This window comes from Venturia canescens, chromosome 7 (genome assembly GCF_019457755.1).
Source record: "Venturia canescens isolate UGA chromosome 7, ASM1945775v1, whole genome shotgun sequence".
NCBI classification, from domain to species: Eukaryota; Metazoa; Arthropoda; class Insecta; order Hymenoptera; family Ichneumonidae; genus Venturia; species Venturia canescens.
The window spans coordinates 16407314-16425223 of record NC_057427.1 but is presented as its reverse complement, the minus strand read 5'-3'; the positions used below and the strand labels follow the sequence as shown (position 1 = coordinate 16425223).

The 17910-nt window shown below is 42.4% G+C and overlaps 1 protein-coding gene across 3 annotated transcripts in view; it reads left to right on the top strand.

Moving 5' to 3' along the window:
* Nucleotides 1-9193: 9193 nt before the first annotated feature.
* The window catches only part of jeb (jelly belly), a 64327-nt gene continuing 55610 nt past the window's right edge, over nucleotides 9194-17910 (top strand). The window contains exons 1-2 of one of the 3 annotated variants that reach the window (XM_043424255.1): nucleotides 9194-10797; nucleotides 13571-15896. In XM_043424255.1, coding sequence (XP_043280190.1) covers nucleotides 14720-15896 — 1177 coding nt within the window. In that variant the 5' untranslated portion in view covers nucleotides 9194-10797; nucleotides 13571-14719. Of the gene's footprint in view, nucleotides 13121-13570; nucleotides 15897-17910 lie in introns of all 3 variants that reach the window. The other 2 variants (XM_043424256.1, XM_043424254.1) reach the window with 2 other exon arrangements.

Genomic DNA, 17910 nt, shown 5'->3' with positions numbered 1-17910 from the left:
TTCGTCATCCCCAATCCCACCCCACAGAAAGAGTTATGAGGGAACTTGGTCGATTGTTCCGAACATTATGTGCGGATAAACATACCAAGTGGGTAGAATTTGTTCCGAAAATTGAGGAATGTTTAAATAATAACGTCCATCAGAGTACCGGGTTCGCGCCCATCCAACTCCATTTTGGTCAACCCATAAAAGATAAAGTTCAAACCTTAATAACCTTTCCTGAAGCAAAAGGACAAGCTCATGAGCGTATTATCGCCCTCGTGCACAAAAAATTGCGTAATAATTTCGAGAGTCGAAAAAAACAGCAGAAAGGGGTTTCTCGGGTTCCGTTGCGAATTGGAGATTTGGTTTTATTGAAAGTAAGACATCTTTAGAATGCTCTTGATCGAGTAATAAAAAAATTCTTTCACCTCTTTGAAGGTCAATATAAAATTACCGAACAAAGGGGTGAAAATGCGTCTGTTCTTTCCAAATTGAATGATATGAATGGAAGTATTGGAACTTATAACCGTTACAATTTGCGAAAGTATTATACAAATCGTCTTGATATACCCTTGACATGATTTTGTCGCATTAGCTAAAATTTACATTAATCTGAAAGCCCCATTTCATCTTCTGCTTCCATCTTACCTCGATAGAAATGTAATTTGTTGGAAAGAGATCTATGTATATATGTACAAATTTAATATAGACTAAGGAGGTGTATCGATAACTGACGAAGAGGGTGTATATCCCTCCGTAATCTGAACTACTGTTATGACGCTCACCTTTGTGTAAATATTTCGTGAGGAAGCGTAAATGTGGATGATGACCAGTATGACGCGTAAAAATCTGTGTAATTACTATCATCGGCACGATCTTTCAACCGAAATGAAATGCTTGAAATGTATGTTTATTCTTCGCTCCTCGTCTAAAAATGCGAATTGGCAATTTTGAGAATGATTCCACATTATATTCTGGGATTCATGTATTATCGTTCGCAATCCATAACACATGAAAGGGAGGAATTGTAAGATAATGAATTCAAAATTCGTGCAATTAATATCCCGCGTCAAACTTCTCCCGAAGTAAGCCGAAAAGCTGAAAATTTGATCCCCCCCCCCCCTTCGTTGTTATCCATACTTTGAAAATCCAGTGCGAATTTGCGTGCGTCCAAGATCTTGCTCTCTTTGCTCGGGGATGTCAATGGGGCCGGATCAATCAGACGGAATTATCCCAAAAACTGGAAGAATCACTTGTTATCGGCTGGCCAGCCCCATCGTCGTATTCTCATCCGCCTGATTTTTTACTCATCGCCTCCGAGCCTCCAGTCCTCGGGCAAGAGCCAACGAGGGAAGATAAGCAATTTTGAGCTAAGTTATTTGTTCCATTTTGTATTTTTCTGTTCACCGGAAAATTTACCAACGTCAAAGCTCCTTTGTTGATACGAGCGCGAACGAAATCTATCATTTTGACTTGTGTGTGTGTGTGAGCGTATGTGCGGACAAAATTTTCATGTTATTATAAACTGAATCCGATATGACTCTATTAGTAATGTCCGAGATTTCGAACGAATAAAATCCCTGTAATCTTTTGACTAAAGTATTTTCTTTGGATTGTTGTAATTTTAACCTGCGAATACATTAACGAATATTACACAGTGATCTTTGATGTTTCGAGTACTTCAACTTTCATGAGACAGTTTGAATATACTAAGTCAATTATTGTCTCACGGTTGTTTGTTATTCTAATTAGTTTTTACATATTGATTTACTCTTAAAGATCAAAAGTCATTCGAAAGTCTATTTACATATATAACGTATTTACGTATATTACATATATTTACATATTTAACTGTATATCCTGTTTCCAAATACTTTGTTCAATACTTTTGTGCTTATTATTTTAATAATCGCGCGCGCGCGTGTGTGTGTGATTTCGACTGATTGATGTTTGATAGCTTTCTCAGCTATTAGTAGTACATTTGTGAACAAATTTCTTACATCCAGACATTATTTTACGGCGAATGGTGATTCCCTTTTCCCTTGAGTTGTTATCCGTTTTGGGCCTTTCTGTTGGCCTTAAGAACGTTCACGAGTAAATCGATTTTCTATAGATTTTCTTAAAATTTGGATGACACATTATTTATAGCTTCCTTAATGTACTTGCAAAATTCTGAAGACCATGCCCGTACCAAAGTGGAGACATTCGTTATTGAAGTTGGGAAATTTAACATGCAAGGTATAGGCAAATTATGAGTTTGAGAGACATTTTAATTCATAGCAGTCACAATTTTATTTAGTATTTGATAAAAAAACGCATCATGATAGATATTGATATTAGGAATAAAATATAAAAAAAATAGAGATGCTCACCCGTGTCGTTCATACGTAGTAACGATTCAAAGTTATAAATTTGACGATTTTGCGAGCGTGCCACGGCATGAAAGGGATGACGCCGTTATGTAGCGGCAGCGCTGCCGGGCGACGGTACGTAAGGGCAAGGGGGGGGGGGGGGGGGACCTCACGCGCATGCACACTTGCAGGAATTTATTTTCATGATATTCAATGATTTTCATTGATTCAATGATTCAATGATAAAGAATTGTCAATTTAAGCATTTATGGCTAGACATTTTGGAGACTTTTTGGGAATGACATTTTTTTATAAAAATAAGTTGTTCATACATATGAAAGTTCAATTTAGCAATCGAGATTATAAATATTAAAATGAGATATGAAAAATTATCAACAATAACAAATAAATTAATTTATACAAAATGGAATACTACTGATCGTGAGCTGAAAGTACGTGGCAGGCAAGCAAGGTTGTCAGATCTCCGCATTGCTCTAAGTATACTTGTATTAGTGTATATGTATAAGGTGCGCCAGAGCCTTGTACGTATTAGTGCGTAGAGTCCGTGCTAAAAGTTTCGAAGTAGGGAGAGCGGCGCGCGCTACACAGCGACAGTTGAACTAAGCCGAGAGAATACGGAACTTTTGTCTTCGATTTGCAGTCGTGAACGTCCTTAACACGGGTATTGACGCCAATTCAGTTTTGTTCGTTTCTTAGATTATATGTTCTTTCATCGAATTTTGCACATTCTTATACGATGACATCTCTTCTTTCTGCTTTCTTTTTTGCTGTCTATCCAGCCTGCTCCTTTTTTTCCTCCTGCACTCCCCTTTTGTACGTAGAACATACTCGATCCAGTCGGGTCCAGTGCACCATGTTGATACACGCTAGTTTGGTTTGAGAGCGTGCTCAACAGGAGCGACCCACGTTAAGTTTTGTTGGCCCTGAGAAGGGCCGTTGGTTTGTTCGTCTCGGCGAGATGGGTTAAATGAGTTGGATCGTTGGCTGCCGTGGCGTGGCGTTCCTCTCCTTTAACCGCCGGACGATGGCTGAAGGTGACGCAGGTGTCGGCCTAAGGACGCCCATTCGTTTCTTGGGCGAAACGCTGATTATTTGCCGAGTCTTATTGGCAGTGGCGGCTAGCGGTTTTGGCCGAGTGACGACCCTCGTCGTTGTCCTTATCACGTCCGGGTGGGGGACGGCTGTCGCTGGCTTCCGCGCGGTGTGCCGGAGAGTTCGTGGCCGTGTGCCGGGGCTGTAGCTGGTCTCCGCGGAAGGTTGGATGGTCTTGGGGCGCGGAGCTCCGGCGTCGACTGAAGGTGATGGAGATGGCGGAAAAACCCGGCTTGGCTTCTTAGCTGCAGCTCGTATCTTGCGCTGGAGCTCTATACCCGCTCTTCGCGTCGACGGTCGAGGCGACGGAGGTACGATGCACTCTTTCTGTGAGGCATTTGCTAGTCCAAAGAAGGTCCACTGAGTAGAAGCCGCGCGGTATTAATGCGAGATAGTTCGGTATAGAGTGGGCTTGCGTGTCGGGCCCCGGAGAACGGTGGTCGGGCTTCTCAGCTTCCAGACCCGCCTCCTGTGCTGACCCGAGAGCCCTAGGAAAAGGAGGGAGAGGGGATAAAAGGTGGAGTGCAGACAGAGTGGTGCTTACGAGGCGAGAGGCGCCTATATTATATGAACGGTCACCGCACCAAGTGGTGGTCGCACGGAGTTAAGCGTGTAAAAGCGAGAAGCGCCTATGCAAAGAGCGCGGTCACCACACCAAGTGGTGGTCGTACGGAGTTAAGCGCGTGAAGGCGAGAAGCGCCTATGCTAAGAGCGCGGTCACCGCACCAAGTAGTGACCGTAGGGAGTGCGCCCCCAAAACGGAAAGCCCAAATTAAAGGTTTGACTGGTGCACCGAGACCGGGAACCGCGGGTGCGCTTTGCAGCTACCGGACCCGTGATTCCTGCGCTGGCTCGGCGACACATTTTTAGGCAGTAATTGCAGCTACGATTCGAGGAGCCCTGGGACTGGGTTTTTTGGAGGCCTCTCGTAGCCGAATCCTCGAAGCTGGATAACTGGGCTGGATTCTCGCAACTGGATGGCTGAACTGAATTCCCGGCTGGATTCTTGCCATGCGTTGGAGGGTTGAGAAATAAAGCCCCTTGAAGTCCCAGAGAAATTTAAAGTTTTTATTTCCAGGGAAACCGGTGAGGTACAAGGCTGGGAGGTTGATTCCAACAAAACCGGTGACATACAAGGCTGGGTCTCTGGAGGAACCTTCGCGGCGCTCGCTCCGTGATTGAATGCTCTGTGGCTCTCCGGGAGCCCGGTACTTATACAATAATCGGCCTCGCTCGGATTGGCTGAGAGCCGTAGGGTGGGGAGCGCGAAGCGACGCTACGCTTACTCGACTAAGTGTCGTGCGGTGGGGGAAATCACGGTGAGCCGTGCGGCTCGGGGATTGTTGCGCTGGTCCTTACGAGGCCCTGATTGGCGCGCTGGTGCCTTACGAGGCTCTGATTGGCGCGCTAGTTCTTATGAGCTAGGATACTACATGTAATGCTAATATTTTACTTATTTTCCATATTAATTGGAGGGGTTCTAGGGTTTTAGTTTGTCGTATTAATAAAAAAATAGAATGTTACCGGTCAGAAACGCGGATATAAAATATACGCGTAACAATGTTCTTAATTTATTTTCAGTCCGTACTGTTGATTTTCAAACTATCAATTAACATGCCGAATTTTCGAATCCGTACATATTTATAATAATTTTTCCTCCGTGGATATGTATAATTTTAAATTTTGGTTTCATCCGTGTTGGCTCTGTCACTTTAAAATCATCACTCATTATGTCTTGCATGGTTGCTTTTAATGTTTCAATTTCTTCTTCTGTTTCACAACCTAGAACCTTTCTTTAATTTGGTCACACCCACAGCTATGCTCTTGATATCGACTATTTTCTTCATCGATTTTTTCGTAGCCTCTTGTTGTTTGTTTGATCTAATAATTATAACCTTTTCCTTCTTCTCGTCTTTGACAACTTGACTATATCTTGTCCTTGCTGCTACGGGACGTTCCATTTCTTGCTTTATCAATTCTTTAAGGAGGGTGGCTAGGGACGATACAATGTTGCCATGCTAAACCATGTAAAATACATTAAAAATTTCAAAATGATAAGAATTTAATAAAATTTGGTGAACATATTCTTTAGAGTTAAATTTGAAAATACAAATTTTTTAAGATTTTTCTTCTGTACAGTTATCGAGTAATTGATCACTAAAGTTCACGTGTATAAGCATAGCGTTTCCATATATATAGGTATACATTCCGGGCATAAGAAATCTGCTTTAATGCGTAATTACTCGATAACTAAGCAGAAGAAAATTAAAAAAAAAATTGTGGCTTCGCACTTGATGTTGAAGAACATTATCACCAAATTTCATCAATTTCTTATCAATTTGACGAACTTAGCCACCCTCCTTAAGCTCTTCCATTTCCTTACTTACGCTTTGCTTTTTTTCCCGAATTATTTCCATGATAACTCCTCTAATTCCGTTCTAATATGCCATTTCGTCCATTTTATGGTCGTGATTATTCAATTTATGTTTACTCATGCAGCTGATGGTGTATCACCACTCTTGTCTCCCACTGACGATGTTCTATCTCGACTTGGTACTAATTCTTTATGCTCATTTGGCACTTTGTGCTAAAACTTACACCCCGGGTGAAAGAAACGTTTCACGCAGGATTTGCACTTCAACATATTTGTTGTTACATATTTATTACACGCTGAGCACACAGATTCGTTAAAATCTTTTACCCTTACTGTAATTGAATCATTATCATCCATACCAGTAAAAAATACCGCCTCTATCAATACATAAGAGTTAAGACCCGCGATGTGTATTACACACGTCCGGGGTCAACGTCCTTAACAGGCACGTTGCACTTTTGGCCACCGCTCGACACCACGCAATTAATGGCTAGTATGCGTCGTTAGTTATCACCGATTGAAATCACAAAGAAAAAAAAAAGAGATTCTACACTCGTAAATCAAGATATTTTCGCATTTGATGAAACACCACTTTTTAGCTGCTTTTCAGAGATTGCCAACCGGTTTTATACATGGAAAAATTGTTTTTATACGGAGCAACTTTAAACATGGCTACAAAATATCCCGCGAAGAAAGAGAGAGAGGTCAGGGTGGAAAGGGGTGAACAAGCAAAAATACTCTAAGAATGCTCGGATAATGAAAAACACGGAAAAAGGTCAAAGAAGAGAGTCGGTATAACGTCGGATGGTAGTTGCGTCGGTGTCTTTATACTTTATATTGAGGTGTTACTATTATGTTTATTACCACTACGTAGCTGCGAAGCACGAATTTAGTAAACATCCATAACACGATGACGGCCGAACAGGCAAGAAAACTCCGTGGATTAGTTCATTCGTTACCGTGCTCGCGAACTGGCCAGTTCAAAATGTGAAACTACATCTAAAAATAAAATTACCGTTCATATTCTTTTTTTCTTTTACCCATGTTATTTTATCTCTTACGCGTCTAGGACGCATATAGATATTTACTCCAGAAAACAATCCGTGCAACTGTATGTTACCAACCTCTTGTTGTCATCCGCCAGTCCATCGTTGACTTTTGTTTCCTATCAATTAATAAGGTTGTAGGCGATAAAATGCTGGGACCAGTGGCGATGATACTCGAAGAGTGATCGATCAAAGAGGAGGTTCGAGTGGCAAAAAAAGGCAAAATTAGCATATCGTAATCTGTACACAGAGACTGCGAGTGGAATGAAAAAAAAAAAATTTATTCGTCAAACTTGCCGAATAAGGTAAGGCACGTCTCGCCCTGTTTCTTGGGGAGCATCAAGTGGTAAGAATCAAAAGGGCTCACCCACGAGACGAAACGGTGAAGGAAGAGAAAGTATGCTGATACAGAAATGAGGGGAATAGAGAGACAGGAGGATATGAATAAAAGTGCGGAAAAGCGCGAGTCGTCAGCGGGTAATAGACAGCGAGTGGAAGAGGGAGTCAAGGCGATTTCCCCGTCAGCGTCGTAGGGGCTACAGTAGCGCCGCGTCACGACGGTTGCAGAGAGAGAGAGCGAGAGAGAGAGAGAGAGAGAGAGCGAGCTGTGGACGGCGAAGCGAGGGGTTGCTGACGTTTTGGTCCGTCGAAAGACGCGAGAGGGCGAGAGGGACGGAATAGTCGGGGTATTCTGTCAGGGTTTGAGGGAGAAGAGGAAGAGGATGAGGGGAAAGGTGAGATGCGCAACGCGTTGAGACGATTACGGTGGCCGCGCAGAGCGTGGGAGTTAGTTCTGGTGAGGGCGCCAACCGGCTCACTCGCTAAACTAACCCACAATTCCCGGCCCAAGGGCTCTCCTGGCCGCGGGTATCCTCTCTCCGTTTCTTCTCTTCGGCACTCCCTTTCTCTCTCGCTCTCGTCATCTCGCCTCTCCTTTTTACCCGCTATCTCCGACAACACTCCCCGAAACTCCCTGGGATCTCCCAATCCTCTCGCGCCGCGCTTCGACCAACAAAATAACCTCCGCGCTCGCCATCACCCGAGAGCTACTTCTCAACACCCTCCTATAACTCGTACACACGCACCTGCCGGCATCGGTTTCACCTTTCTTGTAGAATGTTTTAGCGGTGAAAGCGCTTCCAGACGGCCCAACGGATGTTGGCGTTTTTCTTTTTTTCTTAAGAATATGCTCTGTCAAGATATTAGACGTGAATCTTTATACAGGTTATCAAGTGGATAGTAACGATTTCGTTATTTTTTTCGGAAAGAGCATTCGGTAAATTACTCGTATTTCCCGATCCGGTGTTGCTTGTATGACAATAGCCATGTTGTTTTTTTTTCTCAACTTTACTATAAATGATTTATTATCAGAGAAACCGAGAGAGAAAGAGAGAAAGTTGTTATTACTTCCGTTCGACATTGGGTTCTTTTGCCACGAGCCCTCGAGATTCGTGTACATAAAAGGCAGGGGAGATAGTGATGGAGGGGTTCCACCGAACCCAAAGCCGGGTCAATCGCGTTACACGGTGGAGTAATGTTTTATCAATTATAAAGAGAGAAGATAAAGGGAGAGAGATCGCTGCGAGTGAAGGAAAAAAATCAACATTGTGGATTGTTTACTTTCATTCCCTGACGGCCGCCGCAGCCGCGATCGTAGCAAAGAGACAAAGCGCAGACAATCTTCCCTTTCATCCATAACCTCTCGTTTTAGCTAGTTCTTCGAGGCTGAATGTATAACTCTGTAGGATGCCTCAGACCGAGGATGCTCACTTTACCGCTCGTTGCAAGTGCCTCGCAGTCCGTCTGGGCAACCGCGTTTTCGCGTTCTTCTCCCCTCCTCTTCTCTCTTCTACATATATAACGACGCCGGGGATATCGTTGAGAGTACACGATTGAAACGCATACACGGATACTCGCAACACGTAGGAGCGTCTCGTAGTTGTCGTCGTGGTCCCCCTCGTTGGGGAGGGGTCTCGAGAGCGGCTAAGAATTGAGAGGGAGCAAGAGAAAGAGGGAAGAGGCAAGAGGGGTATTTGAGAGACAAGCTCGAGAGAACGGGGGAGGATAAAAGCACGATAGAGAGAGAGAGAGAGAGAGAGAGAAAGAGGGAGGGAGCAGCAGGCTATGAGAGAGACAGGAGTTTTCTCTTCGCCCACACTGTAACCTCTCCCTTTCTCTCGTAAAAAGCAGCCCTCCCCCTCCCCCTCTACGCGCGTTTCTCTCCAGCCAGCCTTGTCCGTATGCACACACGGCTTTCGCTAGTCGACCGGACGCTTCGTGATTCAACGTCTTCGTTGTGTACTTTCTTCTCTGGCTCCTTCACTCTCATCCCTTATTTATAAAGAAAAATTTAAAGAAACTCAATGAAAAATATTGCAAAATCCCAACGATCGACAAAACTCCATTTTTATTCGATTGAGAACGCATCGACGACGGAATATGTACGGAAGCATGAAGAATGATCATAGATACGACTTTTAACGGAAGTGTGATATTCGGGTGATAGTTCGAAGACGGTTAAACACCGGTAACACTTTTTCCGGTTGCATTCTTTTTTTCGTTAAACCTGGTAGAAGGTCCGGTCTTGTTCCGTTTTACTCGGCACGCAGCAGGCAGTGTTCTCGTGTGTGTCCCGTGAGTGCATTCGATACACGGAACAACAATACTGGCAACACGAATGAGGGGTTTCTAGTTCAAGATCAATTTAAGAGAGGAATTTAGTTGATAATAGTGGAAAGATCGGATCGTTGTTGTTGCGGAAAAGCGGGCTATCCGGGCGGACTGGTCATAGAACACCGCGCGCGGTTTTCATCTCTGAGCTGTCGCCACCGAAAGATAGAGATTGTAAAGCTCATAGCGGCAGAGCAGGGGGCGGGGAAAGGGCGCAACCGACCTGGCGAAACTGGATTCCCCTTGATAAGCTCTGTGTTGAAAGCGTAGCTGGAGGTACGCTCAAAAAATAAAAAGGAAGAGTTTTTTCTTTTGTCAAAAGGAAAAAGCAGGCTCGAAGGCGAGAAAGAGAGAGGGAGTGAGAGAGTCAAGGAACGACGCGCTCGTGCAAGGAGAAAGGCTAGCGGGCGAGCTACCCCACCACCCTCGATACTGCCCGACCGGCTAGGGTGTCAGTGAGCGCGCGAGCGAACGAGCGAGCGAGCCAAGCCAGCCAGCTGTAATAGTCCCTCGGGTACTCGGCTCGCGGCGTGCGTGAGAGCTGCTAGTTTCTCTTTTCTCCCCGGTGTCTCTTTTAGTGTCCAAGCTAATAAATATACATCCACGCATACCTATATATACATACATAGATGGGGAAAACCGTATAAATATTCCTTCGAAGGCAATACGCGACCGACACTTTTTTTACGTTCGTCGTTTATTAATTTTCCTTTTGCATTGAGAAATGACACTGAACAGAATATAACTCAGTAAAAGTCCCGTTTGATTGGGAGTCTCTCGGAAAAGCGATAAAAAAGAGAGCGGAGTATCGAAATAATGACGAGTGCCCAAGCGAAGGAGAAAAATATTCATTGAAAGTGTGATAACGGAGAAGAAGGTCAACGAAAAGCGAATAAGTGATAGAGTGTGTTGTTAACTTCGCCGTTCGTGCTTCGTACTGCAAAATCATGTGTTTTGTGTGCCGCATCGATGAAAAAAAAACGAATGTCCTGTAGATAAATTTTCGTTCGATCGACAGAGAAAGGAAGCCTCGGTTTTTTGTCTCTCGTTTGGAACATTTTCGAGCACATATTCAGCGACAAGATTTTAAAAAACGCACGCTAGGGAAACATAAGGCGTGATACAGTGAAAACCAAAGGTCGTACGAATCGACGGAAGCAGCGAAAATCTACCCGCTTTGAACACGCAACGTTCGCGTTCCCTTACATCGAGTTTGCGGAAAGAGTAAAAATATTTTCGAAGCGAATAGAAAAGCAGGGCTGTACGTTCTCCACACTCTATATGTGCATATATATATATATTTTTTCAATTTTTTGTCATCTCAAAAAAGCTGAATGATCTTTGTTGCGTGCGCTTTCAAAAAAAAACATCAGTTACTCACCTCTGGAGCACACACTCATGCGAATGTCTACTTCGTGTTAACTCGGATCGGACACATACATGCACACACTGCGTCGTCTCTGAGCTCATAAAAAATTTGAGAGCAGTAATAAAGAAGAAATATTCAAAAGAACGGATAATGTCGTGGCTGAAGTTGGAGGGAAATATTTTTTTAAATAGACTTTTTGAGGACACCTGTTGATTATAACTCACCACTGCTCTGCTATCGAACCTTCGGGCGGTGCTGTGCGCAGTTACGAACCGAAGGAAACTCTCCTCAGCCGCGGAGAGGCTGAGCGGAGCTGAGGGAGCCAAAAAAGCGCCTTCGGGTACGGTATGATCTGACGAGCTGTACAAAGAGGATCGCTAGCTGGGCTTTCTCTAGATGAAATGTATATAAAAATATACAAAAATATATAATACAACCGTAGATAAAAAACGTTTAATATTTCGAGACATCGTTTTAGCGCCGTTGTTGTTGTCTGATCTTCCTTGCCAAAGTTGTTTTCCGTTCACCGCTTTCAATAACGATAGCAGTAACATTCGTAAATATAACATTGACAAAAGATAGAAGAAAATAGCAAGTTAAATTGTGTGTATACGGGAGTCCCGTACGTCCGAACTGACCAACTGTTTTATATGAAATTTGTTGAAAATTGGATTATCGAACAGAATAAAATCAGCAAAATACAACGTTGAATAATCTTTTATTCTGTGCAAAGGGCGCGTGTCTTTCACGCGTCATTTTCTAAGGTTCCAAACAATCGTCGCAACTGAATAACGCTGACGGAAAATCTTTCGAAAGATTGAATGAACTGATGCCGAAAAACACTCGACGGATGAGAGAAAAAACAATAAAAAAGAAAAGAAAGAGAATCGCATAGATATTTTTTGCACTTGTTTTACAATTACACACACGCAATATTATATCGTATGTAGCACCATGGGCCTTAGCACGTAAGCGCACATTTATATTTACATACATACATATATACATATAATCGTATATATTTATATTTGTAGTATACGAATAAGTGACATATGCTCGCGTAAAAGAAGGAAGAGAAGGAGGGGAAGAATAAGAGAAAAAGTGAGGAATCGATATTTATATATATATTTATAAGCACATTTTTTCACTCAAGTAGCCTTAATTTGCACCGAGGGTGCATACACAAATAGTAACTATATTTGTACAAAGGTTCGAAAGTGCTATAAAATGTGAGATAATAAAAATGAGAAGGTTATTGACATATAAATCTGATAATAAAGCGTGTCAGGATAAAAGGATGTACTATTTAGTCGAACTACCGTCCATGTTAATCTAGTTTCGTAAAGAAAAATAAATGAACAACTGAAAAGAATATTTTATCGAGATGATAGAGACTCGAAAGAGAAAATATAAGGAAAGTAATGTAAAGAATACAAATGAATATTATTGACTTGGCATTGTTAGAAAGTGAAGCGCGTTATACATTTGTACTTATATTTCGGTGAAAGCATATTCGAAGAGTATATAAAATTGTAGAAACGTTATTATATATACATCTATACACACACACACACACACACATACGAGCACGCCCACGCATATATATATCAATACAATTAATAAATATATTTGGGAATAATGAGGTTCCCGAGGGAAAGATGAAAGTAATGGAGGCGGAACGGCTGATTAGGGGCGAGGCTGGCGGAGGTGGCTTAAGAGGTGAAAAAAATTTTTAACAAAGGGCCCCTACGCCGACTTGGATTAATCGCTCTCTTCTTACCGCGCCACGTTTTTATCTTAACATTTGTATTTTCACACGTACATATACGCGATTTTCCATACACTTGCGACATACGTGTATTCATGCGTGGATGTATGGGTTCGTCTGTACACTCTCAATAATGAGAGCTCCACGGTAACGAATGAGAGGAAAAATAACGAGTGATAGTTATACTCGTATGGATGATGCACTTAAAATCCGATTCAGTTATGAATATATCTATATTTTAAAAAATCGTACCATTTGTATGAGTGTTGTTTGCACCCACGAGCACCTATAAGAGCACCGTTCCAGTGTCCACACTATCGTGACACTCGCACACAACCTCACCTTCCTCTCACGAGCACCCGCTGCACGGCACCAATATATCTCGAGCACCTTGTTCGCAATCACAGAATTACTCACTGTGACCGATTCCGGATATCGTTGAAACAGGTATTAGAAAATCTTTGTTATGGACAATCAACCCTTGCTCCGTGCTCACTCCTTTTCCTTTTTTTATAATACTCCAGATACTTTCTCTATTTTCATGTAAACGACACGGAGCTTGGGTTCAATGCATCTGCACCTCTCTCTCTCTCTCTCTCTCTCTCTCTCTCTCTCTCTCTCTCTCTCTCTCTCTCTCTCTCTTTCTCTCTATCTCTCCCTCCCTTCCTTGGATCACGGAGTTGGAAAATTGGATCTGCTCATGAATGAACTCTCAGTTGAGAGATCAGATGCTGATGAAAATTTTCTTTCACAATCATATATTATCAGTGACGATGAAAAATCATTCTGACGACGGAACATCTGTGTTCGTTTCGATTGTCCAACACTGTGCTTTATTTTTCGAGGAATATTATTGTGTTTGTTTTAGATCGTGAATTAGTGTTTTTTTATTTGCAGGTAATCACTCTGAGATCGAGGGCTTGAAGAGAGGAAAAGAAAGAACGAGAAGGAAAATTGAATTGAGAAGATCGAATAGTGCGATAATAATTGAGCAAATCAGTGCCGCGAGTGGGTGTATGGTGTTAGTGGTTTTTTTTTGTGAATTGTCGGAGCAACCGCGGCGGTGGTGGTAGCGGTGGCGTCGACAGCAAACCCTGGAAAAAGGGAATAGATAAATAAGATCGGCGTTCCGTTCGAGGATCAACGGGAAGAGAATCAAGGGATTTTGAAGTACATGAGAAAATTGTTCGCGCGAGGCCTAAGGAGGGTGTAAAACCGAGGGAAAATCGATCGATTGAGCACATCGAGGGCGAGAGAGAGAGAGCGGGAGAGAGAGAGGTTGAGAAAGAGAGAGAGGAAGAGAGAGAGAAAAAAAGCCATAATCGAAAAACGAGAGGGAACAAATTATTTGTACCTGTGACGTTTGAGCTCGGATCGATAAGCAACGTCACGATACGAACTAAGCCAACAAGAAGAAAAGAAGAAGAAGAAGAAAAGTCCCTGGATTTCTCTCAGTCTCTGAAATCAGTCGTGGGAATTTTCGTTTCTCGAAACCATTTGAGAGAGAAATCTCGAAGACGAGCTACTTCAAATCGCACACCCTCAAACGCAATCTCTTCTTTCTTCGCTCTCTATCTCTCTCCCTCTCTCTCTCTCTCTCTTTCTCTCTCTCTCTCTCTCACTCACATACACACACTCTCTCACTCACTCTCTCTCTCTCTCTCAAACTCTCAAACTTTTGCTATATCTTCCTGGTTCGATCACATTGATGAATGAGAACACTCACGAGTCAACTCCAATGCGTTCTTCCTCGTAGCTTATAAACGTCGTGAACTTACGACACAACAGGCCCGAAGACTGCTCGACTAAAAAATCGGCTTCAATTAGTCCGAGTGGGAAGAGATAAAGAAAAGAAGAAAAAGAAAAATAAAAAAATCAACAGGGATCTATTTGTTGAAGAGAGTAAAAGAGAAAAAGAAAATAAGAGTTACGAATCTGAGGGATAAAGTAAAGGAGAATATTGAAGAGAGGAAGGAAGAATTGTGAGTGAAAGATAGAAAAAGGGAATTAAAAATTGGATAAGCGTGGCAAACGAATCGAAGGAAAATGTCGAGCCAAATGTTTTGGCTTCTTAGTTACGTCAGTCTCGGTCTTGCCTTGAGCTTAGGAAATCGGCCAACCGGTATGCACGGAACATCCTCCTCATCCTCGGCGTCCTCCTCTTCGTCATCCTCGTCTTCGTCGTCACAGCAACAAAAACCACAATCCACGTCGTCCGGGCAGGGTTTCAAGTCTCGTCAAGAAAATCGCTTGACGAGGGTCGACGAAGAAAGCAAAAGTTTGCAGTCGATGGCGACTGTTTCTCATCTGTTGGAGTTTGAAAATAGTGGCTCTCACAGATACGAAGAGCAACTGCCTCTGGTGGGATTCAATCAACAGTCCAACTTTCAAAGGTTTGAAGATAAACGAGATCGACGCATCGAGCAAGAGGAGGGAGAGGAACAGGAAGAGGAGCAGGAGGAAGACGACGATGACGACGACGACAACGAGAGAGAGAGGAGAGGGAAAGAAAAAGAAAAAGACAGAAAGGTACGAAATGCTCGAGAGAAAGGATTTCTCGATGAATTCGCTATCGCCGTACTCGATACTCTATATCCACGTAATCGAGATCTTCTCGTTTCCGGCAAACCGCCCAATATAAAGGACAGAAGCGATGACATTTTGAGACTTATGATCCCTAATTATCACGATCAAATGAACCTTCATGCTCCTCCCAGATTATCGTTAAATGGGAGAAGAAACGGGCCTGAATTAACGAGGAAATACGCGAAATTACCTATCGAGGTTGTTTATAGAGCTGACCGAACAATACCGGCGGAAGCCCCGGTCACGTGGAACGCCCCTCGAGTTTTCAGCGATCGGCCAGAAGCCCCGTTCTTCTCGTACCGCGACCACGACTTTTCCAAGGATCTCCGAAATCCTGCTGACTGGATCAATGCCGAGAGCAACGAGATTTCTAATTTTCTGACAAGGATCGATCACTCGACGACGAAAAGACGCGACAGCGCGGTCGACGACCGATGGCTCAACAACGATAATTTTCTTCGAAAGAGGAATGATGCGCGTTCGAAAAGCTCCAATTCAAGAGCTACTCCCTCAGGATGGTCCGGAAGCGGGCCTCAGTCACAATCCGGGCCACCCACGGGCCCCGGGGCGAGTATCGCTTCACAGTTCCTGCTCAGATCGGCGAGGGGTAATCGCCAATACGATGTTCCTCAAATTGGTGAGTTTTCTTGATTTTACCATTTGAGTATCGCTGTTTTATACCGACGATAAAGTTGCGCTCCCAACTCGGTTTAAATTTCAGCTCTCCTCATTAATATCTATAGACGCATTTATTTCTTGTCATATTTCCTTGATTATACTCGCATAATTCTCCCTGTATTATTAAATGAACGTTGATTATTCATTGACGTCCTCTATTGATGTGGAACCATAATTTCACAACCACACAAGTATAAATATATCAGCGAAAGATCATCCGATAAAAAAGAAACGGTTCATCGATGATGATGGAATTGGTTATCTCGACCCAAATCCAATACAGATCTCAAACTTTTTCGAGGTTCAGACGACAGTCGACTGCTGATTCTTATTATTTGCTGAACCTTAATTTTCCCTCGCCTCGTAGCCTCTGTTCTCGGGCAGAGATTCGTATCGAGCAAACTAATTTTTCTTATTTACTCACGACATTTTTTCTCCTCCTACGGAAAGAGAAAAAAAAATAAAAACACACCGGTTTTTCCGCCTCCGCTATTATTCTGCACCTTTCGTTTCACGTCAAAAGGTCATGGCACATTACATTTTAGCATCGCTATTTCGGAGAGCTTCCCGAGATAAATTACTTCGCATTTCCATGAGTAACGAGTTTAACTTTACTCTATTATCTTTCAAACCTTTCCAGTCAGTCAGAGAACGCTGAAAAAAATGTCGTCGCCTCTTTTGACGTCGGAAAAAATATAATTATCGAACAGGGTTTCAAATACCGATATATCATTATCCCGTAAATTTTTCTATCGTGAATATTGTATGGTTATAGTGAATCAATTGATTCGAGGTTATCCGGTAGTTCTAATTCATTATTCCATTACGAGCGTTATTAAGTTCGGATAATTCTTGGAGTAGCAGTTCATCGTTTTACCTCCAATTATGTTAATTATACGAATCATTTATATCTTCACAATATAATTACGGAAATTGTGTGTTTATGTCTCATTTTTTTACTATCGGAATTCATAAATTTGTTCTAAGAACACGAATTATAAAACAAATTATAAAACACGTATATCATATTCACATACTTATGTGTGTGTGTATATATATATATAACGTCGTCTTTGTCCTCCGAGTTTTATTCTCGATCGATACACCAGAGAGCGTTGTGTAAATTTCCCGACAGCATGAAAAAAGCACTCTCTTCCTCTCTCTCTCTTTCACTCGTCACAATGTATGACGTACGTAAACCCGGTATAATTCCATCGCGAGTACGTTCGGAATACTTGCTTAAAAAAAAACTAAAGAAAAAGCACGCACACAAAGTTTGCGGGTATGTTACAGTAAAAACCCTGCTGGGCAAGAGGAAAAGAGCGAAAGGAGAAACCCGAGGATATACGACGTATGTATAGACCGGGTCATAATAACACATAGGTGCCGGATTGGCTATCTCGATGAGATTGCGAGCGAGTGGAAAAAAATTTAAAAAAAATGGATTTTTTTTTCTCAGGAGAATTTGATAGGGAAATTCTTATTCACCCTTCTATTACGACGATATTTTCAACAGAATTTTCCCCCCTAAACTCGCATAAAATTTGTCATAATTCCGAGGTGTTTGGGGAATATTTTTATGGCGGAATAACGAGCGAGACGTGGGTGTGGAAAATATGGAAATTATCATTTATTAACTGGAGTGGGGGGAGCGTAAAAAAAATTGTTCAATTATGTTTTTGTGGCAACAATGCTGGATCTCATGAGAAAATTAGGCTCTTGTATATTTGTAAAATATAACATTTTCAATGTTTATAAGCCATGGTTGGTAAGACGAGCGATAAACTGTCACAATTTCAAGCTGACACGCGCGAGTTTCGATTAATTTCGTTGCTACAGGATATTTTCTTCCTCCCTACTCTGTTAATTACAGTACAATGTGCGACACATCCTTTATTAATATTTCACGTAAAGAAAGACACGAAAGCCGAGAGAAAAAAATAGAATGGTGAAACTTGAAACCTTCGAGCGAA